Source organism: Heterodontus francisci, chromosome 16, assembly GCF_036365525.1.
Source record: "Heterodontus francisci isolate sHetFra1 chromosome 16, sHetFra1.hap1, whole genome shotgun sequence".
Taxonomy (NCBI): Eukaryota; Metazoa; Chordata; class Chondrichthyes; order Heterodontiformes; family Heterodontidae; genus Heterodontus; species Heterodontus francisci.
The window spans coordinates 72,706,867-72,725,381 of NC_090386.1; the positions used below are offsets into that span (position 1 = coordinate 72,706,867).

Genomic DNA, 18,515 nt, shown 5'->3' on the forward strand with positions numbered 1-18,515 from the left:
TGGATGACACAAAGATCGGCCGAGTGGTTAACAGTGAGGTGGAGTATCTTAGGTTACAGGAAGATATAGGCGGGATGGTCAAATGGGCAGAAAAGTGGCAGACAGAATTTAATGCTGAAAAGTGTGAGGTGATGCACTTTGGAAGGAGTAATGAGACACGGAAGTATTCAATGAATGGCCTGACACTGGGAAGTTCCGAGCAACAAAGGGACCTTGGCGTGTTTGTCCATAGATCTCTGAAAGCAGAGGGGCAGGTTAATAGGGTGGTGAAAAAGGCATATGGGACACTTGCCTTTATCAATCGAGGCATAGATTACAAAAGCAGGGAGGTCATGTTGGAGTTGTACAGAACTTCGGTAAGGCCACAGCTGAAGTACTGTGTGCAATTCTGGTTGTCACATTATTGGAAGGATGTGATTGCATTGGAAGGGGTGCAGAGGCGATTCACCAGGATGTTGCCTGGGATGGAACATTTAAGCTATGAAGAGAGGTTGGATAGGCTTGGGTTGTTTTCACTGGAGCAGAGAAGACTGAGGGGTGACCTGATCGAGGTGTATCAGATTGTGAGGGGCATGGACAGGGTGGATAGGGAGCAGCTGTTCCCCTTAGTTGAAGGGTCAGTTACGAGGGGTCACAAGTTTAAGGTGAGGGGCAGGAGGTTTAAGGGGGATTTGAGGAAGAACTTTTTACCCAGAGGGTGGTGACGGTCTGGAATGCCCTGCCTGGGAGGGTGGTAGATGCAGGTTGCCTCACATCCTTTAAAAAGTATCTGGATGAGCACTTGGCACGTCATAACATTCAAGATTATGGGCCAAGTGCTGGCAAATGGGATTAGGTAGACAGGTCAGGTGTTTTAATGCATCTGTGCAGACTCGAAGGGCCTCTTCTGCACTGTAGTATTCTGTGATTCTGTGAAATGTGAGATACTGTAATGGAATGATTATTTAAACACCTAGAGGGTAATTTTCCAAGTTCACGCTAAAGGCAGGCACAGCCTTGTCTGTTGGCTGTGCATATCAGGACACACAACTTTCAAAAAGATATGAAGCAAGTTCATTGATAATTCCACATTGAAGGGTACAGAAAGCAGCACTTGAGTCACTAACAAAGCTGAAATACTACACAGATACCAGAAACCTTTTGACGATCTATTAAATTGACAATTCAGCATCATAAATGAAGCTGCAAATTAACAATCTATGCATGAAAATATGGATAGGCCACCGATGTTAAAAGAAACTAACAAGTAGTTCATGATGAAGAATGCAAAACTTCCTGACCCTGGCAGCACACCAGCTCAGAAATATAGGTAATGTGTTCTAACTAAGCAGCTTCATTCACTTTTTTAGTTAATCTGACAAGAACCGATCACATGGTTGTGATCTTGACTCACCTCTACACAAAACCGGACTTTAACTGTGTCTCCACAGGAAAGACTTTGACAAGTTTCACCTGTGCCAACTCAGAGCCATTAAACATGTAAATGGCAGGACCATATTACTAATTACAAGGTGCTTAAATGTGGGAAGTAAAACAATTTGCAACAATGCTAAGGAAAGCACTGTCATATTATGTTGACGATTTAGACTTTGGAATCAGTAACACAATTTCTAAATTTACGAATGACACCAAATTCAAAGGGATAGTCAACACTGAGGAGGACTGCAACAAATTACAAGATGTTGATAAGTTTGCAGAATGGGCACATAATTGGCTAATTAATTTCAACGTAGTTAAGTGCGAGGTATTACATTTCGATAAGAAAAAATTATTTCTAAATGTGGCCTCCTTAAGAATCTAAATGGGGTAGAAGAACAAAAGGATCTGGATCTACAAACACACAAAACACAAAGTTGCGATGTAGGTCAATAAAAGGTCATAACAAAAACAAACTAAGCACTAGGATTTATTTCTAGACGGGTAGAATTGAAAGACAGCGATATTATGTTAAACTTGCACTGAACGTTAGTTAAATCACACCTGGAGTACTGTGTGCAGTTCTGGTCACTATATTATAAAAAGCATATGGAAGCACTAGAGAGGGAACAAAAAAGACAAGGGTGATACAAGAACTGTGAGGTTGTACCAACAGGAAAGGAAAATCAGACTAGGTCTCTTTTCTCTTCAAAAGAGAAGGCTGAGGGGTGACCTAATAGAGGTCTTTAACATTATGAAAGATTTTGATACAGTAAAACACAGAGTGGGCTGAATTTTGTTGAGGTCCCAATGTTGGGATCCGTGGTGTTGGGGCCAGAAGATTGCACCGTCAGCAGCCCACCACGGAGCCAGGCGCCTGGTCCAATCTTCCTGGTGGCGGTGAGGCTCTGTGGTGTCCACCCCGCCCCTGCCATCGCTATTTAAATGAAGTAAATAAATACATTTAAATAAAATTGACAGTGATCTTACCGGCTGCCTGGGATCTTCCGTGCTGCAGCCAGTACTCACGTGCCTTCACTTTCCTGTCCAGGGAAAGCTGGCACCACCGAAGTGGGGAAGTGAGGGGGGAAATTGGGTCAAATCTGTATTAATAGAGTGGGTGGGGGGAGGTTGGGAAGGGGTGACCTCTGCACTTTCTACAGTTTGGGGGGTGAAGAGGGCAACTATTATATGCAAGTGATATTGGGGGGCGGGGAAGGGGCAATTTTGTTTGCAGTGTACTGGGGGGTATGGGTTTAAATATTTAAATTTAGCAGCAGGTGTCACTGCCCTTTAAAAATGGTGCCAGCACCTGCGCCGAGGCAGCTAACGCGTTGCTGGCGTTACAGAGCCCGACCCCACCACGTGATTGGAAGGGGACAACTTGACCAGGGTATCATTATGAGCCACCGCGTGCAATATCATGGCGGCATGGCACATGTGGGAAAGAGCAAAACTAGAGGCCATGAATGTAAGACAGTCACCAAGATATCAATCAGGGAACTCAAAAGAAACTTCTTCACCCAAAGAGTGGTGAGAATGTGGAATTTGCCACCACAGGGAGTAACTGAGGCAAATAGAATAAGGGAAGCTAGATAAGCATATGAGAGAGAAGGCAATAAGAAGGTTATGCTGATAGAGTTGGGTGAGGAGACTTGAGTGGAGCATAAACACCAGCATGAACTGCTTAGGCTGAATGGCCTATTTCTGTGCTGCATATTCTATGCAATTATATGAAAGTATGGCTCTACTGTGCAGATGGTGACATTTGGATGGATAATGGCACACTTCCCAAGAGTGTTCTGGGCATTCACATGCATGGAGCTGTAATTTTTGTGCTTTTTAAAGCTAAGCTTGATTCACTTGTTAACATCCATAACAACTCATTTGGTTTTAAAAGCCCCTTTATAGTTACAGGAACTGTCAATCGTGCATATACTTGATATTCAGAATTATGTTCATTTGAGTGAACTCTCTGAATGTGCTCTTGCTCATAGTGAAACAAGGGAAATATTATTTTTCGGTGTCCAACCTTGCTAATTTCCTATTACAGTAAAGTTTCTAATGGGGCAAGCAAGAGACTGAAGTGCTTAATAAAAGATAGAAAGGCAAAGGTATCTTAATGCTAGTAAAGAGAGCATACTAGCCTTGGGACTGTTGACATTGAATGCAGTTAAAATGATTATGGATTTCTGCTATCATAGCATAACTACCTCAAAATGTTTTCAATTTCTGCTTACCTGTGCAATACGGCTTTTGAGTTCCACCTTTTCTATCTCCCAGGCTGATTTGGCATTTGCGAACTGTAGCTGAAGATCATTTGTTCGCCTCCTTTCCTCTTTTAATTCTGTGCAAAGGTCCTTTAAAATCATTTTAATGTCTCCCACAACTCTACTGTATTCATTTGACTGGAAGATATAAAACAAGCTTAAAATAGTATTCCTGTTTAAAAAAAAACATCTTTCCTATAATGTACATGATCTCAACAAAACTAGCTCTACAAATATCAACTGACTGAATAAAACAGCAATATTGCTACATTTTAGTTTAACAATTGTTAACATTCACAATAGCAAAATTGGTTGCCTTTATCCAGCTCAATGGTGCTATGGTTTCTGTAAATTGGCCTGTTTCACAGACATTCCAAGTTCCACCATTAACTTAATAAGCAACAAGAAGCATTTTTGGATTTATGAATGGATCCTTCTTGGCTTGTTTTGAATATCAGAGAAAATTGTGTTAATTCCCTAGATTATCTGGATTTCTAGAAAGTTTTTGACAATATTCTACATACAAGACTTCCATTTACCTAAATAAACAAGGAATTCAGGGAAAAATAGGGGTCGGAATAAAGGAGGCTACTAAAAATAGAAAAAACTGTTTCTTTAAGTCTATTGTCATAGAAATTGAATTTAACAGCATAAATGCCAGAGACTGGCTCATGGAATCCAAGTGAAAAAAAAGTAATAATGGCTAAGAAGGTACAACAGCAGACGGGGCGAATGGACTGACTCCCACAGGAAGCAATGACTAGACTCCTGCTGTTTCTACTCCATATAAGTCATTTGGTTTCCAAAATTAAATGCAAATTTGCTGACATCAAAAAAGAGGTAGCAGCAAAAGGCAAAACAATTTAGACTGATTCAACAAATGGAAACTGAAATTTATCATCCCACCATTCACCACACAATGAAGTCACACGAATAACACAATGATGCAGCATCTGTAGTTAAGCATGTTAGAGCTCCAATGTGCCCTCGCACAAAATTTATTACAGCTATACCATTCTTAAAAATCATGATGGACGATGCTTCAAATACACGGTATAAAAATTGGAATGGTAATAATGAACCTGGTACTTTTAATAGAAAGTAGCTTTAGTAATTAATTTTGGATAATATGCCACAGATATGAATATCCCTTTGCGTTACTCCAATTCGTTATTTTAACATTGGTGTACCTGTTTTGGGTGTGATATGGGAATAGATTTCTCCGCTGGAACAGTCAAAGCCTCCTCTAAGATTTTCTGAGATTGATCATCTGTTGTTATTGTCTTATTGTCCACTTGGCGAGGGGTCAGCTCCTCTTCTTCAATCAACAAATATAAATCTTTCACACTGTTAACCTGCCAAATGCATTGAAACACTGGGATTTTTTGCTTGAAGTGTATTAGCGGACATGAAGCGCACAGCACAGTGCATTGTAACACACTGACAAGAGTAGTTAATCTTTGTTATGGTACACAAATATGATGACAATTTTAAACAATGGAGGTCACTGGTTTAAAATAAAACAGAAAACCTTTCTGGCTTTGCACTCCTTAGTGGCTAGACCCTTTTGCCAAAAGCACACATCAGAAATTTCAATACACATAATGGGCTGAATTTTATGGGCCCCCTAGGGGCGGGCTGGGAGGCGAGGGGACCCATAAGATTGCATGAGGGGCCTGGGGTGGAGTGCCCGTTGCCTTCAAATTTAGTCCAGGGAGCAGAAGGCCAAGTATGACCTTCCCGCGCAGGGGCCAATTGAGGCCCTTAAGTGGCCAATTAATGGCCTCTTCCCACCGCCACTGGTAGGGGTGCCTCAGCCACGTGAGGAGGCTGCCCAATAACTTCAAGTGACCTCCATGGGCGCCTCCTCTGTGGGAAATCTGAGGCCCATGGACGGTCCCAGCAGCAAAGGCTGCCCATTTACAATCACCCACCCACCTGCCCTCAGTAATCTACCCATCATGCCGGAGCCTGCCTGAGTGGCCCCATTGAGCCCACCCCCACTTACCTGCAGTCCAGGCTCCATGGCTGCTCCTCTTCTGCTGCCTGCTGCAGTTTCGGCAGTGGCCACCGCTCCCTGTGCACTGCTGGGACTGCTGACTGCCAGCTCTCGAAGGCAGGATCGCCATTCCCCCCTAGCGCTGGGCAGCTATTGCCCAAGTGCTGTAAAAAGCAGCTGTGGCTCCCCCAAATGGCCAAGGTGGGGTTCCCTTGTCTTTTGGACCCAGCACTGGGTCCCCTGCTGGCTGCATAAAATCCAGCCCAATTATTCACTCATTGTGGTCAGAAGTTTGTGCACACAGGACTTTTGTGGTGTGCTCTCAGTGAGCAGGACTCCCCACGAAAAGTACGGTTGCAAACGTATTCCAAAAGCTAGCCCAGTTTTGCTTTTTCAACTTTTTATATGTAGACTATGAGCCCAAAAGACATGTTCCATTCATTGCTCCCGCAATTTACTCTAAGAATTACTCTGTATACACATATCCTTACGAATTAGATGAATTGATATTTTATTTGATGACTTTTATTAATATAAAATTACATCTTGTTTATGGCATTTATTTTATAGGTTTAACATTGCACTGTTGTAATTGCATGAGACTTTACAACAGTATAAACTCTGGAAGTAGATTACTAAAGATTTTTTTTTAAATGTCAAATACTGCACCTCTAGTAAATCATCCCCATCATTATCCATCTTCTTGCCACATTTCCAGTGTTTCAGGAACCATTTCAGTTTCATGTAGAGCAGGAAGAGGTTTTGTTTGAACTGATCAGCTTCCTTCACAAACAGGTTTTTCTCCTGGCTCCAGAATTTCTGCTCAAGTCTTGTCTGCAAACTCAGGCTCTGCAGTTCAAAATCTCTTCGCACAAGTGCCTTGTGTTGCTCCTCTTTAAGCTATGGAAAGCAATTAAAGAACCAGTGAAAACATAAAAGACTTAATTTAGATTAACAGTGAACCAGATCATGCATGTCTCCTATCAGCAACCCGTATGTTTCTGTCATGGTTCATTGTGCACTCACCCGCAGCATACAAAATAGCTGTTAAAGCTGATGGTCCCCTTTAGTCTTCTCAAATTCCCTAGTACTTCCTTAAGTAGCTCAAAAAAAAGTTTGAAAAAAAAGTCTTTCCAGTTCCTCAGTTTGATCCCCAGATACTGTGTTGCATTTGCAGGTTTTGAGCTGTGCATGTGACATATGCCCCAGGGCTCTGTCAAAGCAAGACTGACCCAAGGTGACTCATCCTCCAATTTCCCTAGCTTCTCCCTGAAGGCCTGGCCACACACAAAATGCAAACTGTGCAACTGCACAATATGTTTTTTTTTAAATTTCTTTCTCACTCTCCTAACTCATTGTTCAGTGGATGCCAACAGCCCTATGGTACCTCAAACAAATGGCCTTTCTTCATAGGTGAGTTTCGACTGTGAATGATGAACATTCAAATAGGGTCACTGGGAGTGGGAGCTCCAGTCCAGGCTTGCTTTATCCAACTATTGCACCCTTACTGCTTTCCTAACAGAGACCAGTAAATTCAGCAGAGACCAGATATTGAACCTGGTTCTGTCCCACTCCAGTCAGTGCAAAATTGTTATTCTCTTTTGCGTGCAGAAGAATCATAGAAAAATACAGCACAGGGGGCCATTCGGCCTATCATGCCTGTGCTGGCTCTTTGAAAGAATTATCCAATTAAAACCATTCCTCTGCTCTGCAAATTTTCCCCTTCAAGTATTCATCCAATTTCCTTTATGAAAAGCAGTTAGAAAAGCTAAGATTCTTTAGCCTTAAAAAGGTGAATGTGAGGGTCTTACAAGAGTTATACTAAATACGAGGTGCAATAGAAATTACTAGGCAAGGTGTTAAAACAGGATGACAGGAAAAAGATACAAACTGGTAACTGATTTCTAAGGAAATTTGAGGTAAATGGCATCACTTAATCACATTTATCTCTGCGATTTTTGTTTTTAAATAGTGCTGGATAGTCGAAACTATGATTACAGCAGATTGCCGAATTCCAGATTTGACAGAAATTAAAGTCAATCAATTGAAAAAATGTCAAGATTTCTTGTATTGAATTCCAAATTACCAATAAAAAGTTTCATTTAAACAGAAGCGAATGCAAGCAGAAGACCTTTGAATTATCCCTTGATGACTCTCAAGAGTCATCATTCTGCATTCCTCAGCTGACCATAGGGGTTTCTATCAATTTATTGGAAAGTACTGTTGACAGGGTTCAGTAATGCTCCCATCTGTTAGAAGAAAGTAAGCTGCTTGGAACTGGGAGATTCCCTACCTTCATCAAACGTTAATCTATCTCTACTTCGATAGTGACAAGTTTCTAGTGACGCCCTTGCTGAAGGAGAGGATATTTCCTCCTACCAGCATTCTCTAGCTTTCTTTCTCTCTCAGAAGGAAGAGAAAGAGACAGAGACAGGCAGATGGAGACAAGAGACACACAAACAGTGGTAACTGATAATAGCAGCCAGTAGTATAAGGGAATGAAGTGGAGGCAGAAAATAAAATGCGTATCCTGAATGTAAAATGAGACACAAATGCATTTTAACACGGTCATGCTAGGCCCTCACCTGCCAAGAATGAGGCACATTAATTTTGTCATGAATATTGATTTTAAATGGATACTGGAGTGAAGAAAGGACTTGTTAAACAGATCAGCCAAAGACATTTGCATATTAACAGACAGTGCTTGGAAGGACAAAGGACCATTCCCGGGCACATTCAACACACAATGGACCTTGATCACCAGGTATTGTGTGTAAGAGGTGCATTCCAGAGACTGCTAAGGTGATGCAATCCAAGACATGGTCGGACCAGTTAGTCACATGACTAACCTGCTTGGCAACCTGGGCCGGGATTTCATGTCGGGCGGACAGGAGCCGCCTCGCCTGGGGATCCGACGCGTATTTTAGGGTCCCCAGGTTTTAATTGTTCCGAGGCAGGACTTCCCCCCCACTTGAGGGAGGAAGTCCCACCTCATTGAGCTGCCAGCCAATTAACGGGCCAGCAGTGCCACCAGGAGTGGTGGCCACTGCTGGGACTGCAGCCAAGCCCAAGACATGGAGCCCGGAAGACAGGTAGGTTTTGGTTGCCTCATCGGGGTAATTGGTTGGGGGAGGGGGGGGGGGGGGGGGGGGAGGCGTGCTGGGGGTGGTTGGGTAGCGGGGATGGCCCTCCATTGGGCAACCTATGCCCGACGAGCAGGCCGCCCCCCCCCCCCCCCCCCCACGACGACTATTGCAGCCACCTGGTTTTCACAGGCGGCTTTTCCTGGCTCCAGGACGCTCGCTTGCCAGGCGCAAAATCTGCGTGGAAGTGGGCGAAAGCCCTTAAATGGCCACTCAAAGGCCTGATTGGCCTGGGGCAGACAGGCTGTTTATCGCCCCACCTCCCCCGCCCTACATAAAGGGGGTGGAGGCGAGAGCTGATCCGGGAATGCCTCCCGGAGCCTCCTGCTCCATTTTACACCACCCCCCGGCTCGTTTGGGTGGCGTAAAATTCCGGCCCTGGGTTTTTCTGAAATGTACGAACAGTTTGAAGTCTGTTTGCTCCTGAATTGAGAAGATCTTTCCTGTCGGCTCCCATCCCTTTCTCACAAACCTCTGAATCCATTGAAGACACATGAACCCCGAGAGAGAAAAGTCTCCTATGGTGAACAAGGTTTAAGAAGAACGCTGGGCCCCAACGAAAAGCAAGATCTAGCTACGATCAAGTACTCTACAGTGAGCTCGTAACAAAAACTCTTCAGATATTGCCTCATACTTTTCCACCTTATTTTTCTTCTGCTCTTTTCTGTCTCGATTTGCATGTATCGCGTATGCATGCTAGCGTGGACATGTCGTGTATCCACAGGCTTCAGCCAAATTAGAGTTTAAGTTTAATAAATTTGAGCTTTTCTTCTTTAAAGATAAGAAAGCCTGTTTGTGCTGGTTTCTTTGCCTTATAATTGGAAAGCGGTGAACAAGGATTCACCATAGGGGAACTAAAAACACAGTGTGTTTAAAATTAAACCCTGTTACGGTAAGACCAGGTGAAGGCTGAGAGGGAACCCTAGATACCTTTCTCACCTGGTCGTAACAATGCACATTTCTCGACTCATCAGTGCATCCATTTTAGCCCATAGTTGGCAACAAGCATTTAACGTGGACAACCAAAGTGGTGGATATGTCTCTTTTTAATGTAAAAATGTCCAGCAAAACTCCCTGCAGTGTGAGATTTAGCACTTGGAAATGAGGAAAATAACGAAGTGTTCAATTTGCGACAGTGCACATTTCACAAGTGAATGTCTGTAAAAACAGCAACATGTTGAACAGATGTTCCAATGACTAACAACTGTGTGATGACACTTCCTCTGAACATGACTTTTCCCGTTTGTTTGGTTGCATGTTATATATACATGAGAAACTTAATTACAATGAATTACAAATAACTCTAGAATTTGAACAATTGCAATTTTCAAATGGTAACATATAACATTCTTTTTGCTGCAGCATTTTTTTAGTTTCATATTGAAACTCAAATTTCACTGTGTTAAATCAGTAACTGTTCTTTTTAAACAGACCTGTGACATTTTCTGTTGAAATCTCACTGCCTCTTCATTCCGAAGCTCCCTTTCCTGAACAAGTTGCTCCTGCAGTCCTCGGATAGTCTCCTTTGCTTCAGATAAATCAAGCTGCAGTTCCTTGACCTGGTTAAACAAGGAATCTTGGAATTACAAGTTGCAGAAGGGCTAAGAGGAAATTTTTAGGTTGCCTTTCCTTTGCCCCCACAATTTTCTCACTGCCACACAACCTCTCTCAGCGAAGAGGACAGGGTAGAATCGTCTACAAGAATTACCACAGCAAAGAGGTTCTAAGACTTAACAAATGGGTGATAGCACTTTTGCTGAGATAAACCTTCACATTTAATGTCAGCTTCCCCAGTAAAGGCAGATATGAGAGTTAGAAAGTGAACTATGAACATCTGGCATAGGAGGTATAGAGAACAAAATCCATCCAAACAATTGTCTGTAAATTTGTGGAAATGGAACTTGGATCCTTTTGAATGATTCAAGTCTGTACAAAAAATGATAGATAGAAACTAAATTCGGCAAGATTATCATTCAACTGCTTAGGGGATGACTGACACCTGAGAATCACATCCACCAACCATGTACATCAGAAATGAATGTACAGTGCAAATGATGTTTCAACATAGCTGCCAGATGATACTTGGAAAATTCCCTATTTATGTGTTTATAACAAATTCTTCTCTCCATTATTTTAACAGAGATATTTACCCATTTATATTAAACGAGTTAGTGCCTCTGTTGAGATAGAGGGGAGTAACTTGAACAACTACCTTAAGCGCTTGTACACTAACAACGACAACAGTGAATTCTATCCTTTTAATGTTTCCACAATAAACCTAAATATACAACACAGAACTATGGAATAATGCAAGTTTCCCCCCTGATATTTTTAACTCTTTTGCAAATCGGTTTGGATACTTTTTCTCTCCCACCTCGGCAGAGATTTGACCATTTCCCTAAAATCAATTCTCAATAAATTCAGGAATATTCAAAACAATACGTATCATTTAATTTTAAAATTTAATGGAAAGGTTTTAGGTAGCAAAATTTGAAATTAATTTTACAATGCTAAAACAGAATGAAAACTGAAATACAAACATTTTTTAAAATGGCTAATTTTCTCATCTGCATCGCTGCTGATACTTGGAATGGGCAAGTGGGAGCCTCCTTGGCATGTTGTGATAAGAACAATTTTCTGACCGGACTATAGTTCAACGCAGCAGAATAGGCAGTGTTCAATAAGAACCGTAGAATTATTATAGTATAATCAAAATACCTTGAAGCGTGATTTCCCAAGTTTTTCATTATAATAATAAAATCCAATTACTGAGCCCATGTAAAATGGCAATGCTGGGAAGACTTGTTTTTGACTTTAGAAACTTGTGATTGTAAAGACATGTTGGAATATTTCTTGCTGTACTCCCATCTCAGATTTGTGCTTTCTGCATTAATCTTTGTCCAATTTTTTTTTTCCATTTCTGGGAGAAGCAAATTTACTTGCTGCTACCAAAATTCAAACCAAGCAAATTCCTCAGCGTTTCCTCTCACTCAGCTTGTTTTGGAGGATTTTAGGACAGATGAGAGGCAGGTTTGGTTACACTGGAAGTGTGATAAGATACTCACCACCTGCCTGGAGCACAGTTGCAATAACGCTCAAAAGCTTGACACCATTCCGGTCAAAGCATTCACTTGCTGGAGCTTCTGCTACTGGACTCATTATTCACTCCCTCCACCACTGGTGTATTGTGGTTGTGGTAGGTGCCATCTACAGATGGACTGCAGAAACTTGCCAAGCTTACTTCAACAGCACATTCCTTCAGTGCACTCAACTACCAAGAAAGACGAGAGCAGCAATGTTGCGGGAACACCATTATTTCCAAATTCCCCTCAGTAGTAGATTGTCGTGACTGGATATATATCGCCATAGTTTCATCATCAATGCGTCAATATCTAAGAATTCCCTACCTAACACCATTGTGGGAGTACCATCATCACGAGGACTGCAACCGCTCAAAGAGAAGGATCATCACCACCATCTCAGGAAAATTCAGGATATCTGGGTACACCAGAGAAGATCGTGTTTTAGTTGCTCCACTTCAGTAGGGAGATAGTCACTGAGTTATGCCATATCCTCCAACCTGACATTCAGAAAGAGACACCTGTGCTGGTGGTTGCGAAGACCCCAAGGCCCTAGCCACCTTAGAGATATATGGCAAATTGGTCTATCAACATTGCACCAATACAAATAATGGGTAACAGATATATCATCACACACAAGCTGTCCCATTGACATGCTGCACCAACATGTTAGAGTCCTGCACTTTATCCATAGGCAGCTTTCTCCAAAGTGGATAGCATTATAGATTGCATGCATTTGGCTATTCAATGTCCTAATGGTTTTCATGAACAGAAAAAGGAACCATGCCATAAATGTGCAAGTGATCTGCAAAACCTAGACACAAAATTATACGGTGAATATACATCATAATGCCTTAATTTTAAGACAATCTAGTATGTTATTATCTGAAGGAGAAAGAAAACTATGGATATAAACAAACACTGTTCAGCCTTGGGTAGTGACCTTGTTGAGATGGTTATAAACCGGAGTTGAACAGTAATAAAATGAAATCCGTGCTGCCACCAGAAACATTAAGCTTGATCAGGAAATGCTTGTACTATAGGGTCACCAAGGCTTCAAAAATCACAGCATATTGCACAACTTCATTATATAGAGAGGTGATCCTGTGGAACAAGTATACAAGGGCCTCAGCTGGAATCAATGGCAAAACAGGCCTAGTAGCCAAAGTCTAAAGGTGAGTTTCAACCAGGAAGAGCCAACAGAAGCTCCATCAGTGGACATAGAAGATAAGTGAATGATCCCAGTGGGAGAAGTAAATGAGCTGGCAGGCTGCTAGGGATCAGCCCATTTGTAAATTTTTTTTGGTGTGCTTAATGGGTGAATTATGGTCTAATGTATCTGCACCCAGTTTTCCAATGTCTGCATCTACTTTACATCTGTTAATTGGGCATAACCAACAAGAATGGCTACCTTGTGTGCTGGATTGCAGAATGTGACTGTGCGGCAGTGAGTAACTAAAGGGAGAAAGAACAACAGGAACAAGAATGTGCCAGCTTTGAGCTTGGGAGATGCCACTGGCATTTTGTTTATGGCCTCTGCTCCCAGGAGCCAAAAAATGGGCTCTGCAAATCTGTTCAAGAGCCTGAGGCTGTGGACCTTCCTCCTGCATAAATTTGTTCCCACTTGTCATGTGAAGCCTTGCCTACACGTAGATAAGCAGTGCTGATATTTAGAGGCTTGAAGAAGAGACACTGAATACCTGCCACCCAACCTCTCATTCCTACATGTATGTGAGAGTCAACAACTATTCATTAAGCTGTAAACTTTGTCGGAAGTTTGTTTTGGGGGAAGAACTTTGAAGATGCAAGTGCAGTAATAGTTCCAGTTTTCACAATGGTAGTTATATAAAATTTGCCTTACATCATTATAGGCATGCAGATGAATTTGTGAAAGAACTGTAGGATTGTTGGAATGCTTTCTATACAGCCTTAGTCACGTGATGATATCCTGAGAGGAAGCTCTGTGGCATGCATACTTTTCCTGTTTACTTTGTCTAGATATATGCTGGGTAGTTGTACCTTGGTGCTTTTCTTGGGGCTGCCATACTTCGCCCTCATCTGTTCCCCGCTCTCGTGGATATTGGGAGACCACATTCACCCTTTTGGTCACCTCTTCTCATGCAACCAACAATTGGCAAACATGGCAAAACTCCTCTCCTTCCCTTGCTCCAGCAGCACCTCCACTGCCACATCCAATATCAAGATTTGTAAAAGATTTTGTAGCTGTCCAGAAGAATCGCCCTTTTAAATAGCAGCAGTAGCCCTTAGGGAACTATTATTAAGCAGGAATTCCTGCTGCCCAAGTTTCCAACATGAACCTCAATCCACACTGGGAACATATTAAGTATTTAATCAAGAAAGCCTCAGAAGACTGCATGAAGTCAGCCTTTATGCAAACTGGCGAGTGTAAACCTTTTCAAATCTGGTCCTGCTGCCTCAGGACCAGGACTCGAAAATCAATCCTCATAGCCATGACATGCAATCACCATGCATCACACCTTTATGTCCACCTATCATTTCATCTTCCTAATTTTCACAGCTCTTCTGAAGGAGGTGATTCATGATGGCTATAGTTCACCAGTTGATGACAGCCCTCCAGATCCTTGCCCAAGTAGTTATTTTTCATACGCGAGGCCATTCGACTATAAGTGGTATCAAAGATTAGCACAATCCTAACATACCTACTGAGTCGCCATACAGTAATCAAGATTGACCAGTTTTACTCATTCCCTTTTCCTAGGAAGGCTAACCATAACATGTTTCTATACATGAGATCCACTAACGCAGCACAACTGTGCATGAAACTGGGATCTAACAAGTCTGAATGGCACAGACACTGTGACATAACTGAAAGCTGAGCATCTTTCTATACACCTTCATTTCAACAAAGAGCTTTAATTCACAGCCTCGGAAACTGATCATTGCTGAATGTTACAATAATTACCTGAAATTTCAGAACACTGCCATACTTATAATTGCCTCTTCCAGGAGCATAATATACGAGCTGATTTCTCATGGCAATGCTCCTGGATGATGTGGAACCTGGAGGATAGTTGCAACATTTAGTGGCTAACCTAACCCATCCCTTTAAGGTCATTGCACAGGTACATCCAGTGGAGATATCCCATAAATAGCCACATTCTTAAATGAACTAGAGGGTAATTCTGCTTTCATAGCATTCTATGGTCAACTGGAGGATAACTGTTTCACTGACAATTGGTAGCTGGTTATATATCCTTGATTCATGCTTAATGTTAGAAAGAACAGCAAAAATAACTGGCTTAATTTCTCTTTTATAAAAACTGAGTCTTTTGCATCTGTAACAAAGTGTGACCTCTAAAGTGTGGACACCTCAAACCTTACAGCTATCTGTTCATGTCTACATAATAGGTTAAAATGATTGCCTACAGTGCCACATATTGTACACAGTGTTATGCTTCTGTCACTTTTAGCCACAAGAAAATTTATTCTCACTTTGGTAAATTCATTCTTTGGTGTTACTCATCCCATTTGATTGACCCTCCCCCACTTCCAGTTTCCCAAGAGCAGCAGTGAACCTTGGGGGAAGTAAGTTAAAACAGATTAAAAACCACAAGCTCCTCCAAGCTAGGCGTAAATGTGGGAAAGTTTAAAACTTCTTAAAACAATTCTTGTAATTAGGATCATTTACAGTTTCTGCCTCTTGAACTGAGCCTTCTTTCTCACTGTTGCAAAGCAATGTGAAAATACTATTTGTGTCAGTGCCCTTTCGTTATAGAACATGCTATTTCCACAATGTCTCCAATTTATTAATTAGCCTGTCCTTCAAATGAATCTCAGTTTTAGATCTGTAACCAGAACTCTATGTGAACTTACCATTCATTTCAAGAGCAATTTCATGCTTTAGCCTTAAAAAGGACACACACCTTCTTTCTATTTTACATGGTAAATATTTCTGTCTGCAAAAAACAGTAAATCTCTGACTGGAGATTCACTAGTACTGCTACAAAGGCAATCCATTACATTTCGGTCACATTTCAACTGCTACACTCAGACTTCTGTGTTTAGCTTTAATAACTTATCAGGAACACAGAATGCCATAACAAGAATACCTGCAGTCTCTCAATTAATTACTGTAGAAATCCATCCAATTTTATTTACTGAGAATTAGAAACGCATACATGTATAGTTTATGAGAAGACAAATATCATTTGTTACATGGTATAACATTCCTTATAAAATAATGCAACCTCGCACTGACTGCAAGTTGCACCATAGGAGATTTGTTTTTTCTATATTTGCACTAATGAAAGTGGATACCGAGAAAAATTATACTATATTTTCCATTAGTAACTAGTAATTTTATTATAGACAGAAGATGATTTGATAAATTTACCTCTGTAGCATAGGAGTCATTTTCCTCATGGCTGTAGATGTTATACTCCGTAGCAGCATACTCCTTGGCATTTTCCCGGTACTCCTTGGCGTCAGCATTGGTTAGGCAGATCTCCGGGGTATGGCTAACATCTTGCTGCCAGTCCACTTGATCCCTAAAGTTAGGCTGCTGCATGCATGGGCAAGTTAATGAAAACAAAACAAAGGATAGGGAAGGAACAAAGAAACAAAAACTGGGTATAGTAAACATTGAAAAAACTACAAGACAAAGAAAAGTATGAAAAGGAAAAACATCTTTATTACAGTGGCATATGAGAGTGTCGTAAACAAAATTAAAAAGACAATGAGCAAAATTATGGGCTGATTTGTTTGAAAAAAAAGAGAAAAGAGAAGAAAAAGTGTGCAAACACCAGTTATGGTGCACATGCAGTGAATGATGCAGGGATTAAACCAGCAACATGCAGGCAATAGAGCTCTGATTCAATCAAGGGTGTGCATGCACTTCTTGGAAACATCCTCTGAAGCAATATAAACTTTTGAACCCAAATTGACTAAACTACCAAAGCAACGGACTGATGAGCAAAAGAGCCAATATCCAGCTGCCACTAAAATAAAAGCAAAATACTGTGGTTCCAGCATTTCTTGTTTTTATTCCAGTTGCCACTACTTGTATGATAGTCAAATTGTGAAATAACACATCTATTTACACAAATATCCTATTACAAGTGTTTCATTTGCTCCCAATGTGAAACACCATTGTAGAGTATGGAAGCCTTGGGAAGATGCAGTTTACTCAAATGCTTTTTGCTAAAAATTTGAATTATCCAAACATTTGAATTAAGCAACATAAATAACAGCATCATGGGAATTTAATGCTAAAAACTGCATCAGATTTGAATTAAGCAACACTGAATTAACAGTAGACAATTTCAAATCCCCCATTAAAAACATTAGTCTCTACCTTTTTTTATATTAATGCTTAAAATCTAAATTACCATAAAGAGAGCTATAATGATTAAAACAGTTATGTCCTCAGCTCTTTAGTTTTACTAATTCTTTTGGAAGCTAATGTATATTTTGGTCACAAAATGAATGTAGGAGGAATACATTGGTGCATTAAGGTATTTTGTGCCCAAGGTCCATTCTTTAGTTTCTAATGTTACATGGATTTCAGTAGTTCTTCACTAAATCAAAAATGATAGGTAAAACCCCCTTTATCTCTACCAATTTTCTGCTGTGCTCTCCTGAAGGTATTGACTTTTGTTGTGATATAATTACATGGGTGCCATTCACTCTCAACTACCTAAATGGCTATTATTCATGTGTGGTCTCGACAGTACATGTTAAATCAGGCTATTTTGAACATGGGAGTGACCACAGCCCAGTCCAATTTTGTCCAATGCTCACATGTGGACTTTCAGTGCAGGCACCAGATAGTGATCAAGAGCACGAATCAGAGATGATTTTTCCACCTTTAACCAATCATAGTGCCTCACCATAGTCTAAGCTAAATTCAGCTAACTCACATGGACCATGGATTGAAACTTGAACTTTCCTACTCTGTCCCTTTCAGAGTAAACCTGCTGAGACACCATGGACCCTCTAAGTTTTTTTTTTAAAGAGAGAGGTTTAGGCAGAATAAGTGCACAATAGGTGTACAGAGGCAATATTTTCACTATTAATGTTCGGTTTAGGTTTTTACTGTCATGGCTTTTAGGAAAATCCATCAAATAAAATGCATCTTTAAAAAAAAAAAATCCCAGGTTAATTTATCTCAATGGTAGGGACATTGCATTTCCTCTGATATAGCCCCTTAAGTATAATTATATATGCATGTCTTAACTGATTATTCTGTATAGATTTATCACCTCTGAGATGAGATGTTAATAGAGGCCTCGTCTGCTCACTCAAGTGGACATAAAAGTGTTCCGAAGAAAAGCGGGGAGATACCCTGGTGCTCTGGCCAATATTTAGGCCTCAATCAACTTCACAAAAAAGAGATTTGCTGGTCCTGATCACATTGTTGTTTGAGAGAGTTTGCTGTGTGCAAATTGGCTGCTGCATTTCCTACATCAGTGGTTTTCAAACTGGGATCCACGCACCCCTGGTGGTCTATAGAGTCTTCAGGGGGGTCCGCCAAATAATATCTCTCGTGGGCGAGAGAGAGAAAAACAAAAGGGAGAAAAGGAAGCAAAAAAGGCAAGCTGCCTGCTTTCTATAAATTAATGGTAGC

The 18,515-nt window shown here is 41.1% G+C and overlaps 1 protein-coding gene across 1 annotated transcript in view; it reads right to left on the bottom strand.

Moving 5' to 3' along the window:
- The window catches only part of mtcl2 (microtubule crosslinking factor 2), a 100,659-nt gene that overhangs the window by 29,995 nt on the left and 52,149 nt on the right, over window positions 1-18,515 (bottom strand). The window contains exons 6-10 of the mRNA XM_068048384.1: window positions 16,284-16,451; window positions 10,262-10,387; window positions 6,355-6,585; window positions 4,877-5,041; window positions 3,657-3,824 (exon numbers count right to left, since the gene is read on the bottom strand). Coding sequence (XP_067904485.1) covers window positions 3,657-3,824; window positions 4,877-5,041; window positions 6,355-6,585; window positions 10,262-10,387; window positions 16,284-16,451 — 858 coding nt within the window. The remainder of the gene's footprint in view (window positions 1-3,656; window positions 3,825-4,876; window positions 5,042-6,354; window positions 6,586-10,261; window positions 10,388-16,283; window positions 16,452-18,515) is intronic.